Raw genomic sequence first — 17,771 nt, forward strand, 5'->3', positions numbered from 1 at the left:
GAAGAGGTGAGTTTGAAGAGGTGAGTTTGAAGAGGTGAGTTTGAAGAGGTGAGTTTGAAGAGGTGAGTTTGAAGAGGTGAGTTTGAAGAGGTGAGTTTGAAGAGGTGAGTTTGAAGAGGTGAGTTTGAAGAGGTGAGTTTGAAGAGGTGAGTTTGAAGAGGTGAGTTTGAAGAGGTGAGTTTGAAGAGGTGAGTTTGAAGAGGTGAGTTTGAAGAGGTGAGTTTGAAGAGGTGAGTTTGAAGAGGTGAGTTTGAAGAGGTGAGTTTGAAGAGGTGAGTTTGAAGAGGTGAGTTTGAAGAGGTGAGTTTGAAGAGGTGAGTTTGAAGAGGTGAGTTTGAAGAGGTGAGTTTGAAGAGGTGAGTCTGAAGAGATGAGTGGAAGAGGTTAATCTGAAGACACAGTGAAGTCAGTATTCATCACACATGAAAGATGGACAAGAGATTGATGGGCCATAAGAGAGCCCATGATGCTAAGAAGCATGATGAGCTTCAAGTCCCTTGTACTTCACGATAGAGTACGAAGTCTGTGGCCACGAGTTTCAATCCTCCATGAAGAATGGCGCCTGGAAGCCACTTGGCTGTGTATTTGTTGTTGGGATCGTGTACGGAATCGTAAGCCAAGGAACCAGTGCAGTCTCTGAATCAGAGTAGATAGCATATTGAGAAATTTCATAAAGCTTGTGATTATTGAAGACGGAGGGGGCTAAGGAAGATACTATAAGTCAGCACTTTCCACACGTAGATGGATTGAGGGTGCACCTGGGGTAAAAACAGACTAGTAATAGCGTCGATCCAATGCCAAGCTAGATTTTCGGGCATGTAGACGGTGATGAATGGCCATGGAGGCTACATTTTTGACTCAGTGAGCATATCTGGGTTAGTATGTTGAGTCAATTGCATGTCCAAGGTCCAGCTGGCATAGCGCCATGAATGATGAATAGCCTCGATCGAGAAGGAAGAAACACATATCTCGTCATGTGATAACATTGTATGAAGCGCGGGACTGGCGATACACTTCATTGTATTTCGGGTCGAGCTTCCACTTGCTACCCACTTCACCGAAAGCAAGTGTATCAAGACTTGAGGGGGCAAGGAGATATAAATTCTGACCTTGAATGTCAACATAGAGCAACATGATGAGAGCTCAATTATGGCCGTGGCAATTGCAAAACTCGTCTCCCCTGCCAATTCTTCAGTCGGGGTTGCCAGCGCATTTGGTGCAGCTGATTCCGAAGTCTCCCAGCACGCCTACGCCGGACGTATAAGATTTTGATTGCAGCGAAATGAGTTGAGGATGGATAAGTCGATCCTGTGATTTGGAAGATTGACTGACACTTTAAGAGGGTGTTACCGGGGAATCGATTAGGTATGATATTTGAGACTTGAGGGGACATTGCGCTTGTATGCTCACAGTTGACGTCTTCCAGCGATTCATCATGACATATCATTCCGACGATCTCACAAATGCATGCCGAATTACTTGATGATAGGGCAAAGCTTGGTGAGTAAAATATGCCACACGGGAGATTCAAACTCCGGGTCATTTTCTCCGTGAGAGATTTCCCGTAATAATGCATCTCAAGAACCCATGATCGCATGCAGACCTCGCCATCGCTCGGAGTAACGAAGAAGATGCGGCACGCAATGGTAGCCTTGCCTCGTTATTCCTTCTTTCAACTAGTCACATTCCCCGGTTTTGTATCTGCTTGCTCAGTGTCGCTGAACGAGCATCCCCAGGTTCAGCGACATGGAAATGAGGGCGAATCGGTGTCGATGCTTGGTTCTTCGAGGTCTGTTCCGGATGAGGGATCAATTAGCGGATTATTCACGATCACAAGCCTTCGGGAGAAATGGTCTGTAACCTACGACACACTGCTGAGGGATTTCTGGCATGAGCAGCAACCAGAGAGAGTGAGTTTCGCACGAATGAGCTAGGGACTGCTGCAGAGTCTGATCATAGCAGTCAAGTTCGCTTTCTCCGGTGTTCCTCCCGTCAGCCTCAAGAGACAGGCGGAAACAACAGCTTGGCAGGCTTAAGACGCGTCAGGCGGTGCCTGCCTGTCAATCCACGGCTCGTCTGGCCAAGTGAGGAATAGTCCTTTTAAGGATGTACACATCAGCAGCAGCAGCATCAACATGCGCTCATCAAATCCGTCGGATTATTCACCTTGATTTTTGGCAAGCTATTTGAATTGATGCTGACTTGTTGTGAACTCCATTAGCAGATCAATGAACCTTCCGCCGCCAACAATTCCCCGTATCAAATCCTGCGAGAATCATGGGGCCAGCACAAAATCAGCTCGCCTGGGCCATATCGTCTTTGCAGCAGAGTGACAAGAAATTCTAATGCGTTGATACGTCCTAAGCATCTGGCCGCAAGCTTCATGATTGAATGGCACTCGTTCACGTAACACGCCCCAGACCTTTTGCAGCGAGCATGGATTTAGCGCGAATTGCCAGTTTACGACGAACCCGAGCTATACACTGTCAGAAATGGAGTCGATCTGTTGAAAAAGTTAACCAACCATGTTTCCCACCCGGTCATAAAAGCTCTTGAGCCTTTTCAAGAAGTGTCATGGGCGACGCGCGACCTTGGAGGAAGGACTCCATTTGCCACGAGAATCTCTCGCGGCTCTGTCGGTGCTTTGGATGTTTCCAATGCCTGGCACCTCCAATTCCACTCTCACTCCAACTTCGTTCTGGGTGACGTCCGATCGAACCTGAAATCTTGCTCGCGAAAATCTTCGCCTGGAGCTCATGGAAGGCTAGTGATGCATTTGTTGTTTCAATAAAGCATCACTCATACCATAAAGGTGCACAGGTAGTTACGGTCTGAGAAGCTTACGAGACCAATCGCCTTCTTCAGGGAGTGACATGGATTTCTTATCTGTGAATCTCCAGCTACACGTGGTAAGTGACCACAGTGTCAAGCCTTGAGGCCTGAAAGGACAAATCCTTGCCCTGGCGTTTTGTATTATTGATGGGCTGATTTTCTTGCAGGCGAATTACCAACCCAGATCTTATCACCAGAGTATATGCAGGACGTCGAACGAACCAACTCTTTCCGCTCGAGGTGTGGTTGAGCTCACTTAGAGTCAGTCGGTTTAGGTGTTCGAGTTCCAGTCACTGGCCCAAATAAAAGTTGGACAACGCCATTGCGTGCCCTTCTCTTTCTCACCACTAGGACCAAGGGGTCGCGGGCAGATCCAGAACGCTCGACCGCAATTCATTCCCGGTTTCTTAGTGGTCAGAGAGACACACGGCTCTTGATGGCTTTCACAGCGAGGAGCTGGTTTTTTGGTAAAGAGCTTGCTCCAGTCTTCCTTGCTGACAATAGGGTCAACGAATGTATCGGTTTGCAATTTGTAGGGCGATTTTTGAGGCGATGAATTTGCTGAAGACGTGCTGATCTGAGAGGACTGTGGTTGTGTAGGTGCCTCAGCGGCGTTGCGAGACATTCTCATTCCAACATCGGTGGCCCCAGGAACACGACATCCTTTTTGTGGTAACGAGCATCCGGCAGAGAACGACTGAGCCTGCTCTTCCGCCGAAGTTACAAGTGACTCCTCCTGTTCTTGGCCCTCGACTGGCTTTGGCTTGAAAAATCCTTTGAGGGTCTTTTGGCTTGCTGCAGTGCTATTAGAACCCGTATTTCCAGACGACTTGGATCGTTTGATGGGCACAGTTGAATGTGACTGTGGTCTCTTGCGCGACGAAGTATCTGGAACGCGTTTCTGACTGGGGGAAGATGAGACAGATATCCTGTTACCGCTCGTCAGGCTTTGCGGTTTGACAGCCACTGAATCTGATGATGCGGATATACCGGGGGTGTTTGGGGAGAAAACATCACGAGAAACACCGGGTACGGGTTTCCGAGCGAACATATCCTTGATGCTGCGTCTTTTGTCGACATCAAACTCGGGCAACAGACGCCCTGACCCTGGTAGCATCCAACTAGATGAATATGCCAACTGGCGCTCGCCATTCTCGAAAACACCTGGTGGGTTCACAATGTCCTTGACATGCACCATGTTTCCGTTGTATGGCACCTGGTCTTTGAAGACAGCATACACAGGACAGTGGTCCGAGCCCTGCGCGCATCCACGTTAGCAAGCTTTTGAAACCAATAAGCATACCGTGAAACGCACCATCAATCCTTCTTGGATGTTTGAATCTGCAAACCAGTCTTTCATATCGAGGCTACAGAGCACATAATCGATACGAGCTCCAAAGTTGCCCGGCCGGGTGTTGAGTCTGGTGTCCCAACAGGTATACATTCCAAGCCTATCGGGATGAAATGATCTGCAAATGTCATACATCACCGGCTCTCCTCTACCTTCTTCACGGGAGCCAACAACTTTGCCGTCATCGAGTAACTGATTGAACAGTCTGCGCGATTGTGTTGAAATGAATTCATCCTCTGTCGCGGTGCTTTTGCGGATGGCTTCGAGGGCGTGGGCAGAATCAATAGCTTGCTTTGCTATGTTAATATCTCCCGTCACAAAAACACGTTTGCCCATAGCCACCAGATTGCGCACTCTTGCATCAAGAGCGTTCAGAAAGCTGAGTCGGAACATGTCACGACTTTCGTCGCGATTGGCTGGGCAGTACACTCCGATGAGAACAAACGCCGGGAACTCAAGCACTACACAGCGTCCCTCCGAATCAAGCACTGCCGGGTCAATTTGCTCTTCTGGTGCTTTGGACGTGTCTTCCTCGTCTGCTTCTGAGTCTATAGCTTCTGGTGCTCTCAGCTGCTCAAGGGTCGGATAACCCCCAATTTGTTGGTCTTCTGGTAGCTCTCGGAACGGAGTTGTTGAATTTGGGGCGCAAAGAGCACCGATAATTCCTTCCTCTGCTCGGATTGGCGCACAAGTTGCATTTCGAGTGTAGATCACGACTCCAGAGTATCCTGCTGCGAATGAGCTGTGCCGTCCACTAGCTATTGAACAATTGAGCTCACCTTTTTTTACCTTGGGTAGGCTGAAATAGCAGTCCCATCCCGGGACCAAGACCATGTCATCGCGTAGGTCTTTTCGCTGGATCTTCGTTTCCTGGAATACGACAATATCCGACTCCAGGATATCGAACATGGCCTGCGAGTAACTTCAGTATGTTGAGGCTCTAAGCATTACCTAGGAAATCTGACCTCGAAAGTCCTGGTTCCCCTCCATGGCTCGTACGAGAATGGATTGCTATGGATGACTCATGAGCTTTGAAGCCAACGCCTTCAATTATTGCTCCACACACCGTATGCCATTTACTGAGATCCTTGATTAGCATCATTTGAGCTATCGGGGCCCACTTTGCTGAACCACAAACAAAGGCACTCACCGTTCCACGTTGTGATGCGGAACCCCATGGCCGAAGTCTGGCGTACAGCAACTTGACATTACCCGGCTCTCCACTCAAGAAGAAGATGCCACATCAGACTGACTGCTAGAATGTTACTACGCCGGCCTGAATTCTTGTCTAAGAGCTCGCGCAAGGTGCTGGTAGGTACTCATCACGTGATGTAGACTGTCGTCAGATTACATAAGCCGGGGGATCACGGGAATCCACCACTAAAGCGGCTCGGATTTCGACAACGTACGACGAGCCTCGTTCTCTCCCCTCCAGGCAAACCATTTGCAACCCCACAATAACCACCATGTTCGCCCAGCGCAACATTGCTCGCTTCGCTCAGCGTGCCTCCCAGCAGGCTCGCTCTGCTGCCCAGCGCCGCTTGAACTCCTCCGAGGCCAAGCCCTCTTGGATTGCCGACAACGAATTCAACCGCGAACGTGCTGCTGTCAAGCACCACGCCGCCTCCACCAGCGGTGCGTCATTACTCCAATTGAGGGCAGCCAGCCAGGAAGATGGGAGCTGTTCCGCTGAGCCTCACACAAGCACTTTTCACTAACCCAATGGACTCGCAGACCTCTGGCGCAAGCTCTCGATCTTGTATGTTTTTTCTCGGCAGGATCGCAGTGCGAAAACTGTTCTAGCGAGACCTACAGCTCATGACTGATGAATTGCTTGCAGCGCTGTCATTCCCTGCCTGATTGGTGGCGGCCTCAATGCCTACAACCTGTGGAATGAGCACTGGGAGCACTGGGACCACATGCCTCCTCTTGAGGAGCGCACCGAGTACCCCTACCAGAACATCCGTTCCAAGAACTACCCCTGGGGTGATGGTGACAAGGTGAGTCTCTCTTAAGTGCATAAATTGAGTGGCTGAGAGCTAATTGCTAATTATGATGTACAGACCATTTTGTAAGTTTCAGCTTCCGCCTTTCGCAAGGATATGCCTGCAAGCCGACAGCGCGGCTCGATTTCTCTTCTCACCCTACTTTCCTCCTCGCAATCTTGCCTGTTGCCCTGCTTCTCGCCTGCGACCGTTCTTGACGTCTCCTGCATAAAGACCGATTTTACTTGAAGAAAACATGCTAATTATCGCGCAGCTGGAACTCCGACGTCAACTACCACAACAAGGACAAGGCTACCTAAGCTTGTTGCTTTCAGACAACCATTCGACCATCAAGAACTCACATGTGAGTTTCCATGCGGGCCCGCGACGAGTGTTGGAAATTGAACGCACATGTATATGTATAGCTATTGCAGATGTGGAGCGCGGAATCTTTTTTTTAAGTCCGCAGCTGCGGGGACGGCAGATCTGTTTGATCAAATTGAGTGAAGCTTTATTTTTACTCGTTTTTCTTCTCTGCAGCTCATGGCTGTAGAGTCATTTCTTTTAGATTGGTAACGATTAATCTGGAGATGCACATACAAAGGTTTGTCTACAGCAACGCAACGCAGGTGTTTCAAAGCTCGGCCGCCCTTGACCTTTACCCTAACTTGTGCAAGCGCATGTAAACTTGTGCATATCATATTTCTTACAGCGCTTTGCCAAGCACGTGTCTAATATCAAAGTGAAACACCGACTTCGAGGGTAAAGGAATGCTTCGCTCTCTCAAACTGCGGCAAAGAAAATGATAGGTATTGAAAAATTTCACGCCTCCCTAATGTCAGAAACAAGACAAACATCCGCTCGAAAAGTCATCCGAAAAACTGGAACAGATAACCCCGATCGTGTTTTCGGTAATGCTGCAGAGCTTATCATATCTCTGGCCCTCTGCGCTTGCGCAAGTCCAGGTATTTTGCCGCGTAGTCATTAGCCAAGACAGGGTCACCCGTCAAATGCATCACAGTGGCTTTCTTGGCCATCATTTCCGTTTGGCCGAGGATATCTTCAATTTCCTCGAACGCATCGTAAGCCGATTCGATGTAACCCAAGGCACGGTTCACATACTCCTTGGCGGCCATGGTGCTCTCTTGTCTCCCTTGGGACCATAGCTCCCCTGCGGTGCCCATATTGGCGTCAACGAGAAGCGAATATGCCCGCGCTGTCAGAGCACTGTCCTCGGCTTCGAGAATCTGCGGTACAATGCTCTCAATCAGCTCGGCGGTGGCTTCGAATTCTCGCAAAGATAGAAGCACTGCGGCAAGGGTGCATATCGCCTCCCAAAGGTCAAAGAGAACCTTCGATCGGTAGGCAATACTCGCAGCGCGCATTGCGAGAGAGAAGCCGCGTTGTGGGTGGCCGGTCTTCTCCAATATTCGAGCTTTTAGACAGAGGAGTTTTATTTGGGAATGCACGTCGAAATTCTCGGGCTGGATGGAATCAGCGGCTTGTTCAACCATGCGAAGGGCGCGACTGGTATCTCCCTGACGGAGGGTGTATTCGATGGTATAAAAGGCGAGAAGAAGGCGCATGTCGAGGTCTAGAGACTGAATGGCTTGCAATTGGGCGAGGATGTGTTCCACGGCTACCCGGTTGTCCCTGTGCATATGTTAGAGACTAATAGTGTAGCTTTGAGACGGATGTGTAAAGGCTTGCTGACCTGTTGATCTGTCTTCGCAACTGAAGAAGACCAGAATAATACGTCCAAGAATTGTTGTACTTGAAAGCCCTCAGCTTGTCCGGCTCGACTCTGCTCATGCGAGCTATAGCTTCTTTCCAATTCCCCTTGAGTGCCAGCTATTCCGAAGATGTCAGCTTATGAACCTCGAGTGGTCTGAGAGCTGGGAAATTTACAATTTGACAGTTTCGATACGTCAGCTTGACAAAGTCCTCATAGGGTCGGCTTTCTTTGTAGCATTCATTAAATGTTTCAGTGTCTAGCCAGGCAAGATGCGTAGCACCTAATATCGATCGTCAGCCAACCAATTGCACTCGATCATAAGATGGAAACGCACCGATCCGTGCATACATGGCGCTTCGGAGCAGCATGTAGGGTCCGGTTGGGTTCGTGAGAGCTTTCGTAATATTGATGTGGGATGCTCGTACGAACGATTCTACAATAGCGGCTAGACTTTCTCCCTGGTGCATGTCAATAAATGCTTTAGTCTGTTGTTCATCAAGCGGCTTTCAGGAACCCACCTGCTGCATCTCCAACTTGGCCTCGCTCAGGAAGGTCATGCTCATGAGTGACCACATTTCCGTCTCCTTGGACTTGGCCTTGAGAAAAGCCAGGCCCTCTTTTTCGTTGCCTAGCATTCCACTATTTTGAACTTCCCGCATGTGCTCTGGGAAGGCCTTGCCGAAGTGATAAAGCCAGCTCATACAAAAGTTGAGACAATTCATATCATGGGACTCACGCGCGATCGCAACAGCTTCTTGTACTGCGGAAATAGCCTCATCAAAGCATTCAAAGTCAGCTTGAATGATTGCAAGGTTGAGGAGCGCGAATTGATAGGCGCTTCGATCGGCGTTGCTATGCATTGTATAATCGAAGTAACGATGGAGATTGTCGAACGCAGATGTATAATCGCCGGCTCTCCACGCATCAAGGTATCTGCCGTGGCCGGTCAGTTGGATCCATGGATTTCACACTTCGTCGGTGTTAGGAGGTAAACGTGAGCACTTACTCCAGATAGTATATCATCGTCGGCGCATTCGAATCCGAGGTCATGATACGTTTGAGATGCTGTCGCATTTCCTCGGGCACTCTACCGCCGTGTCCTTTTATCCGATCAGTGTCAAGTATTTCACAAACTAGGCTTCAAACGAACGTACTCTGTAGCTCGGCGACCTGGAACTCGATGAGTCGGTCTGCATCCTTGACGCTCACGGACCCTTCGTCTTCTTCCCCATTCTCAATGTTACCGTACACTACGTGCGCAAGGTGAGCACTGAATTGAGCCTCATCCAAAGGCAGGTTTATGTCAATTGGCGCTTGCTTGTCCGCGGCATTTCTCCGGGTCCACATATGGTACGTCGGCAATCGGTACTTGACAAAAGCAGACCACAGCATCACCGAGTCATGGAATTGCAGTCTCGCATATTCCAAGTATGCTCTGCGCACAAATGCACCAAGAGGTGAGCTCCGAGACAGCCGCATCCTCTCATTTTCCGGTGCAAGACCATTGTCTCGATCGGCAATCAATTGCTCGCGTGTCTTGGTCAACAAAGAAGGTATTTCATCGATATAGAATACCTCAAGGGCATCTAATGAGTCCAATGACCATATCTTCTTGAGAAACAAGTCCCATACTGATCGGCCGGGGACAGATGATTCGAGGCCTGACAGTGCTTCTTCGATATCAGTGATTCGTGGAAGGTAATGTTTTTCCCATTGCTTATCGGCGGGATCCAGAGGGAACAGTCCTGCCGTGAGAAAAGACAAAACATCCACGGCTGACGAGTTCGGTACAAGTCCATCGGTGTAAACTTTGATCAAACACAGCAGACATGTTCTCCATGGAGTCAGATAGCGTGTCATTCTGCCCAATTTCAGCCCATTGCTGAGACCGTCCAGCTGTTTCTGATTCTGGAAGCTCTCAACGTGATCGAGTCGCGTTTGGAGATGATGCCGATAAGCCTCCTGATAACAGCCTGAGGCAGGAGCCCCTGCAATTGGTGGATGCCCCGCCAAAAATATGTACTCCGCGGATGACGCATACCAGCCCTTTTGTACTTTGTACGTCTTCCATTTTACATCTTTTTCCTTCAATTCGACAATTGACACAAAACCACCATGTCGGAAGCCATCACAAAACTTGACCTGCAGGGCGCTCTGCCCCTTGTTGCCAGCGGCAAGGTGCGCGATCTGTATCAGGTTGACGACAAGACCCTACTCTTCGTTGCTAGTGATCGCATCTCCGCGTACGATGTGATTATGGAGAATGTATGATGAGAAGATGATCCATCACTGGCAACAAATCAATGGCTCACGATATTGCAATCTGTAGGGAGTTCCTAACAAGGGAGTCTTGCTCACGCTTTGCACAAAGACCTGGTTTGAGATCTTGACAAAGGCTATTCCTTCTTTGCGCACCCATTTTATCACTCTCGACCTTCCCCCTCAGATCCCCGAGTCGCTTCGTCCCAAGCTCCAAAACCGCAGCATGCAGGTGCGCAAGCTGCGTATTCTTCCTATTGAAGCCATTGTTCGTGGGTACATCACTGGTTCTGCCTGGAAAGAGTACCAGAAATCTGGCACCGTGCATGGCATCAAGGTGGCGCCGGGTTTGCAGGAGAGCGAGGCGTTCCCCGATGGACCCATCTACACCCCAAGCACCAAGGCTGAGCTGGGAGAGCACGATGAGAACATCCATCCTGATCAAGGTACGTCGACATTGAAATTTCGAGGGGCTTGAGAGAAAAAACAGAAAAGAATCTGCAGAAACACGATCCTAATATCCAAATGATTTGCAGCCACGGCCATTGTCGGTGAGCCCTACGCCTCTACCATTGCCTCGTTGGCTGTGCAGCTGTACAAAGCAGCTCACGCCTACGCACTGGAGCGAGGTGTCATTATCGCCGACACCAAGTTTGAATTTGGAGTGGACGAGGAAACCAACGAGGTTGTGCTGGCGGATGAGGTTTTGACCCCCGACTCCTCGCGCTTCTGGCCAAAGGACTCGTACAAGATTGGCCAGGGTCAAGCAAGCTTCGACAAGCAATACCTGCGTGACTGGCTTGTCTCGGAGGGCTTGAAGGGCAAAGAAGGTGTTCGGATGAGCGACGAAGTGGTTCAGAAGACAGCCGAGAAGTATAAAGAGGCATGGGAGAAAATCACTGGCAGTCAATAGATTGCATTTGAAATACACCCGAAGAGCATGGTCATGTTGGGCCTTTTTTTTCTGGTGATGGATATCTCTTCATGCTGGTTCTTGTTAGACCATGAACTTCCAAAAAGTGAATAAAGTGATAAGAGACCCAGCCTCGCAGCAGTGTCGTGTCTTCTTCCAAGATGAGTTTTGATGATGAACTATGATACAATGTACATACAATTCCTTCAATTTGAAATGGCAAGGTTCACTCAGTCGTCCCATTCCGATTTCAAGCCCTTCAGGCCCTTCCCTTTCGGCGCAGAGCCGACTTGGCCCTCGAGCTCTTTGTTAGATTTCTGGTCAGACCAACCCGACTTGACACCTTCATCCAGGGGCAGGGCATCCGCGCCACAGATGCGTCGCTCCTCTTCAATGTCGGCTTCACCCATACCATTGGTGGCCCATATCTTGTGAATACGTAGATCAAATGGTCCCTCAATACGATCCGTGAGTCCAATACCAATGCTCTTCACACGCGACCGAAGCAAGGATGTCTGTGGCTCCATGACATACCCATGATTGGTTCGTACAAAGGAGTTAAAGGGGAGGAGTACCGTCTCCCACCCGGTAGCGCCAGCAGTCTTGACGCTCGAAGAGGAAGACAAGATTGTGGACTCGGGCGGGAAATCCGAAAGTGCATCTGGGATACCCCGAGAATGATGCCCTTTCTCGATCGCTGAGTCTTCACCCGACCTTGAACTTAGAGCCTGCTGCATAGGTGTCTGACCATGGACGCGATGGTGCCGCGTGTACAGTCTGTGTTGGTGGATATCGGTCTCGATGATCGAGTCGGTCTGAATATTGACCGTGTATCGGCGACCATCGGACTTGATGCGAAGAGCGAGGTATGCGTAGGGATCCACATCCCAGTAAAGGCGACCGAAGAGCCAGAAACCGCGATCCCGGTTGCGGAACGCCGCATATCCTATTCACAATAACACAACCACCCACGGTCTCAGTCTTCTTGGATCTTTTTTTTTTTGCAAATGATTATCCCAGAGAGACTCACCGGTCCTTTCCACACGCCAGTTCGCCGGCAGTTTGGTTGAGATGCTTCCATGGAAGCGGGCATGCGCAGGGGTGTTCGACGCGGGCTCTGCAGGCTCAAAGTCCAAGCTTGCGGTGCTGAATCCACCTACCGCGCGATCGGCCATTGTTTTGCATCCTTCAACTGTGGAAACATCTTCAAAATCCAGCAGTGTATATGATTTGGTGGGAGTATTCAAGGCCTCCGTATTCCACGCTGTTGAACGGACGTCGTGAGGTTAGCTCGGGGGTCGATCAGTCAAAAGATGGTAGATCGCAATACTAACCGATCCTTGAGAGGCGACTGAATTCTTCGGCGCTCCGCTTGAAGAAGCCACCTGGGGCAGCTAGTCTCCGTGTGGGAAACATTTTTCCAGTCCTGTGTGTGCCCAATTGAGCTTGAAAAATCCAAAGACCGCTGGGTTTTCCCAGTGAACTCGAGATGATGTCGGCATCTCGGAGTGGCGTGAAGACTTGCGCGCGTAGATCCGCGGCGATAAGATAAGCAGCTCGTCCCGTAGGAGGCAAACACTTCCGCCGAGCTACATCGAGGTAGGGCTATTTTCTCATCTTCATCTCCGTCACCTTCTTCGTCGAGAGGGTATCACTGGGACTATTCCTCTTTTCTTACAGCTTCATAGGAAAATGATAGAAGGGGAAAGACAAAATCTATAACTATCAGACCAGATCAGTCTTGAATGCCTCAAGAGCTTTTTGTTCCCATCTTTGCAGGAGGTCGCTTGTGGTTTGTAGCCGCAGTGTACCCCCCGAATGAACTATGTCACCGTGAGGCCACGTGAAACAATCTCCGCAAAACGTCGAGAAGAGGACCTTGGAAGGTGGATTCCCCGACTGCCACTCGATTGAAATATGAAACCCTGGAAATGGATCATAATGAGATTGATTTGAAGATTGGGTCCCTGGCCGTCAGCGGATATAAGAGAGGGCCACATCTGCTCCCTCCTTCAGTGGTTCAACTATTGCTGACACCTGTCGAACATGATATTCGCATAGTACTGTATTGAAATGCATAAGGAACTCACTAGAACGCTGTCCGCACGTCATGACCTAAAGCTTCTGAAAGTCCCCTGCCTTTGACAATCGCAGGTGTCTTTGGGCCATTTCTTCAAGGCGTCAGAGTCGAATGTGTACGGGTAAGCTGGTCAGCCGTCCATCAAGCCTTCGCCCTTTCAGACTATGAAAGGATATGCGTCACGCTTAGCAGGTCTCAAACTCACAATAGATGTAGCTTTTGCTGAGCTGTCGATTTAGATTCGACCCAGAAGATGATCATTCCAATCATTCTGTCGATGTCGAGGCTTGCGCATTTTAAACGTCATGATGCGATGGAACAGGCCGCGGACGATCTTCAAAACATCAACACTGATGAACCCGCCATCTTTTCGAGCGCTACACTTCCCAGCCTCCGATGTTCTCGTGGACTCGATCCATGGATAGCATCTTGTTCATACTTCCATCTTAGGCGGCAGTGCAGCTCTCAGCGGTCAAAAGCCATTGCAATGATGCTATCATGATCCGCCCGTGGTTTCTTCTGCTGTCGTTAGGGTTTGGTTCTGAGTCAATGCCCTTTCGTTTGGGCTTCGGACGCCCAAGTCGACCCTGAGAGCCATGGTTGAACCGTGAGCTCCCAAGCTTTGCTCTTCAAGATAGCGCTCAGTTTCGTCCCTCCGAAGCTTCATCAAGAGCTCCGAATCCATTTCTAGATGAGAGTTTCAAGCAGAAGGACTACAAATCCCCCGTCCTCCCTCGCCCTCCCAGTTTTTTTTTTCTTCCTCCTCATACTCTGCACTCCATCGTTTCCCATACATCTTTTTCTCTCTTCCATCGCAACCTGTCTTGATTCCCCATTTTCCAAGCATAGCCATAGCCATAATCTCTGTGTTTCGTTTCTTGGACTCGTCATTTCTTGTTTCCAGTGTTCAAAATGACTGTCCAGCCTGTGGATGCTTCCTGTGAGGCCAAGAGCCCTCGTGGTGATCGCCTGCAAGAGGAACCTTCGGCCAAGAATGCCCAGGGCCTGTTCCCTCCAGCGGCATGTATCTTTGTTGGCAAGTAAGTTGAATCTGTCATGATACCCTTGTCACCACGATGAAGATCAAACGACGGGCTTGCTAATCATCATCATCATGACTTGCATGATACAGTCTGTCAACCAAAGTGTCGCCTGACATTTTGGCCAACGACTTGAAATCGGTTTTCACCGAGTTCGGATCTTGCCATGTCAAGATTAAGCAAGACCGAAAGAAAGGCCTGCCTGGGGCCTTTGTGCAATTTGAGGTATGTCATCCATCTTTGTACAAATCTCTCATGTCTTGCTTTCATCCGCTGTGATGTCACAAAAGATCCTCTTTCTCACCACATTTCATCTCTAGCGAGTGGAGGATGCCAACGCGGCTTTGGCAAGAGAGGAGCCGGCCATCCTCCATGACCGTCCGCTGAGAATTGAGAAGGCCAAGGCTCAGCGTAAGTACTGCTCCTCGTACAATATCCAGTCAGCATACCACTGTCCTCAGAATTCATGATGCTAACCTTCATCTAGGTGTTGCTTGTCTTGGGCTTCGCTCTCTCCAGCCCATCACCACTCAGGATGTGGTGGCGGCTCTGGGAAGCCGAGGCCCTCTTGAGACTTACACCATCGAGTCTCAGCAGACGGGCTTGCAGAGCTGGACGGACGTGGCAAAGGTGACTTTCGCCTTTGTGGATGACTACAGAGATGCCATTAGGGTGAGCTGTTTGCCTTTCTTCTTACATGAGCACCCCCCATCAGCTGCCTTCATGTGATATTAGGTGTTTGCTCCTTTCTGCCTGCGACCTTCACACAAACATTTCTTTTTCTCTCACTTCACCCCTCTTCTCATCATCACTATTTAACATCTCCCATCTTTCTGTTCCTTCTTCCTTCCTCTCTTTACATCCTCGTTCGTCTCCCATTCACCTTTCTTCTCAAGAATTCACCCACTAACCTCTGTCTCTTCGCTTCTCCTCAGCACTTCCACAAAGACGAACGGTACTACCTGCACCCGTTCGAGATGGATCATAATCTCGAGCAGCAGGGTACTGCTCCGGGTCCTGCTCAGGACCCTGTGAATCACCTTCCTCCTCGCCCGAAAGCAACCAGCGGGCTTCACTTCTCTCGCTCTGGAAACTTCCAGCACCGCCACGGTGGCCCTCGCCAGTACCGTAATGGTAATGGCAACTACCGTGGCCGGGGTGGCCACCGCCGTGGATATCCCCAGGGCACCTACGCTGAAATCAATGAGGATATCAGCCGCTTCGCTCCTCCTCCCCCTCCCCCCCATCAACATCCCATGTACAATGGCTACCCAGCCTTCATGGGTCCTCCCCCCTCTCCCGACATGTACGGCAACTACAGCCCGCAGCCGTACATGCCCGCCGCTCATCCGGGCTTCATGGGCCATCACACCCCCCCAGACATGTATGGCCACTACAGCCCACCGCCATTCATGTCCCCTGGCCATCCTGTTCCTTGGATTGGCCCTCCTCATGGCTACTTCCCGGGACCAGCCTATCCCGAGAATGGCTCCATATACCCTCATCCTGGCTACGATGGCTACCAGGATGAGCAATACGGTTATCCTCCCAACCCAGGCTACGGCGAGCCCTGGGCTGGACCTGTAAACATGCCGCCCTCGCCTCCAGACATGGAGTACCCCACCGCGGACCAGGCCGAAGCTGAGCCAGAGTCTCAGCCTCAAGTCATCGTGAGACTGCCTGGTCCCACTGAAGATACCACTGCTCCCGCCGCCACTGAGTCGACTGGCTCCACCGAGACTGCTACTGCCACTGAGGTGCCTGCAGCTCAGCCAGTCATCACCACCGACAACGAGCATCCCACTGAGGAAGAAGGAGAGAACACCAACAATGAGGACAATGGCGATGATGACTACGTCGCTGGAGTGCCCTTGAACCCCAAGGTTCCTGAGAAAGCACCCCGCCTCATTCGCGTCCATAATGACGATAAGGAAGAGGATGAAGCCACGCTCATCACTCGACTCCAGAGAATCTCCTGTGTCAATCAAGCCTCGATGTCGCCTATCATGGAGAATACAGATGATGAATCCATCACAGCGGTGGAATCACGCTCCCGCTCTCGATCCTGCTCTCTCTCCATTCGTCATCCTCGCTCTCACTCCCACTCTTCTTCCATCTCTATATCTCACCCCTACTCAGCGTCTCGTTCACGCTCTACTTCGACTTGTGGTTTTCGCTCTACCTCACCTTTTAAGTCGAGCATGTCAGTCTACGCGCATGATGACGACGAGGAAGGTGACTTCGTCGGTGGGAACTTACCCATGGCATAGCGAAGTTACGTTTATGAACAGCTTTTGAAACCTGACCAAAAAAAGACAGATGGATAAACAGCTTTGAAAATTGGAAAAAAAAAAGCTCGTGCACACACAAGATTGATGAACAGCGTTGATATTCAGAAGACAAGATTGTTTGTTTCATTTTCCTGGTGTTCTTGGCTCTTGGTGGGTTTGGACGCTTTTGGTTTTTGGTGTTCTTGGTGCTTTTGATGCATTTAGCTTACGGTGCACCTGGTGCTCTGGGTGTTTATGGCTCTTGGTTTGTTTTTTTTTCTCTTTTCAAGATTGGGATCGTCTGGGTTTAATTTCATTTGGATTCTGTTCTTTGTTTTCTTTGTTTTGTTTTGTTTTCATTTCTATTCTTTCTCTTTCTCCAATTTGGGAAAGCATGAATGCGTGACAGAGGAAGTCACGATGCAGGACCTGCGGCTACCTTGAACGTTGAACAGTTGTAGCCAGTTTGAAATGAACTCACTTCCTCAATTGACCCATCCTTTCTTAAAACCTCATGCTTCAGCAAGATCATCATCCATACTCTCCATGAAGAGAGTCCCTTAGCTGTCAGAGGCACCCAAAGACGAAAGTCCCGTCACGATGTCTGTCCTCCCCGCTATTCATGAAATCCCCCGTACACTCGCACATACCAAGTGGACACCAGGTAGGACTTTTCATCAAAGTACATGACTCTATATTATACATGGTGAGCCCTCCTTGGCAATTTTTTAAGGTTAATTGTCCCATTGTGTGGGCAACCCCGAATTTGTAGTAATAGGAACCTCAAGAAATAGGTTACGGTTGCCTAGGTGCGTGCTTTCTTAGACGAGGCAGATGGCAACCTTATCTACTATTCAAAAAAGGGGGGGAAGGGGAAAGGAAAAAGAGAAACACCTTCCAGCGTCTGTTGTTGATGTTTGCTTGGAGTATATTGATAGATTTCCGTCACGCTGAAAAAGCACAAGATGATTTTGGGTAATCCGAAAGTCTTCAAATCACCCTTCTATGTTCTGCCCATCACCCAGATATGCTGAAGAGTTTATGACAAATGTGGTTGGGAATGGAGATAAGTGGCACGAGGAAAAGAAGATGGTAAGAATGAGAAAAGTGGGTATCGTAGGTTAATTGGACCGCAATATACGGCTGGTATCAGTCTCAAAGAGAGACGGCGAGGAGCGCAAAATTCAGTATATGGTTGTGTTTGTGCGAGAGTGGAGGTAAAAAGGGGTCAGGTCATCCTTGAGACAAGGGGGATAAGGGGAGGGGAAGACTGGCAAGAAAGAGAGAAGTCGTTGAGAAGGCAAGG

The 17,771-nt window shown here is 49.7% G+C and overlaps 6 protein-coding genes across 6 annotated transcripts; 3 read left to right on the top strand and 3 right to left on the bottom strand.

The window, feature by feature from the left end:
- Positions 1-3,103: 3,103 nt before the first annotated feature.
- Positions 3,104-5,092, bottom strand: POX_g09024 (uncharacterized protein; the record flags this gene model as incomplete). Its single annotated transcript, XM_050117789.1, has 4 exons — positions 3,104-4,090; positions 4,136-4,253; positions 4,317-4,911; positions 4,963-5,092. The coding sequence occupies 4 exons, from the start codon at positions 5,090-5,092 to the stop codon at positions 3,104-3,106; spliced, it is 1,830 nt and encodes a 609-aa protein (XP_049965933.1).
- A 557-nt stretch (positions 5,093-5,649) lies between these two features.
- On the top strand, positions 5,650-6,488 carry POX_g09025 (uncharacterized protein; the record flags this gene model as incomplete). The annotated part of the gene is made up of 5 exons (XM_050117790.1): positions 5,650-5,818; positions 5,918-5,942; positions 6,024-6,183; positions 6,247-6,254; positions 6,443-6,488. The coding sequence occupies 5 exons, from the start codon at positions 5,650-5,652 to the stop codon at positions 6,486-6,488; spliced, it is 408 nt and encodes a 135-aa protein (XP_049965934.1).
- A 609-nt stretch (positions 6,489-7,097) lies between these two features.
- Positions 7,098-9,763, bottom strand: POX_g09026 (uncharacterized protein; the record flags this gene model as incomplete). The annotated part of the gene is made up of 7 exons (XM_050117791.1): positions 7,098-7,821; positions 7,883-8,019; positions 8,077-8,183; positions 8,238-8,361; positions 8,422-8,836; positions 8,910-9,003; positions 9,058-9,763. 7 exons carry the CDS (start codon positions 9,761-9,763, stop codon positions 7,098-7,100), a joined length of 2,307 nt encoding a protein of 768 aa, XP_049965935.1.
- A 255-nt stretch (positions 9,764-10,018) lies between these two features.
- On the top strand, positions 10,019-11,075 carry POX_g09027 (Phosphoribosylaminoimidazole-succinocarboxamide synthase; the record flags this gene model as incomplete). Its single annotated transcript, XM_050117792.1, has 3 exons — positions 10,019-10,168; positions 10,233-10,608; positions 10,699-11,075. The coding sequence occupies 3 exons, from the start codon at positions 10,019-10,021 to the stop codon at positions 11,073-11,075; spliced, it is 903 nt and encodes a 300-aa protein (XP_049965936.1).
- A 230-nt stretch (positions 11,076-11,305) lies between these two features.
- POX_g09028 (Complex I intermediate-associated protein 30) lies at positions 11,306-12,491 on the bottom strand (the record flags this gene model as incomplete). The annotated part of the gene is made up of 3 exons (XM_050117793.1): positions 11,306-12,021; positions 12,106-12,339; positions 12,410-12,491. The coding sequence occupies 3 exons, from the start codon at positions 12,489-12,491 to the stop codon at positions 11,306-11,308; spliced, it is 1,032 nt and encodes a 343-aa protein (XP_049965937.1).
- Positions 12,492-14,067: 1,576 nt separating this feature from the next.
- Positions 14,068-16,465, top strand: POX_g09029 (uncharacterized protein; the record flags this gene model as incomplete). The annotated part of the gene is made up of 5 exons (XM_050117794.1): positions 14,068-14,195; positions 14,288-14,420; positions 14,516-14,606; positions 14,683-14,867; positions 15,131-16,465. 5 exons carry the CDS (start codon positions 14,068-14,070, stop codon positions 16,463-16,465), a joined length of 1,872 nt encoding a protein of 623 aa, XP_049965938.1.
- Between the last annotated feature and the right edge of the window lie 1,306 nt (positions 16,466-17,771).

The sequence above is a fragment of the Penicillium oxalicum genome, chromosome VII (assembly GCF_001723175.1).
Source record: "Penicillium oxalicum strain HP7-1 chromosome VII, whole genome shotgun sequence".
In the NCBI taxonomy this organism is placed as follows: Eukaryota; Fungi; Ascomycota; class Eurotiomycetes; order Eurotiales; family Aspergillaceae; genus Penicillium; species Penicillium oxalicum.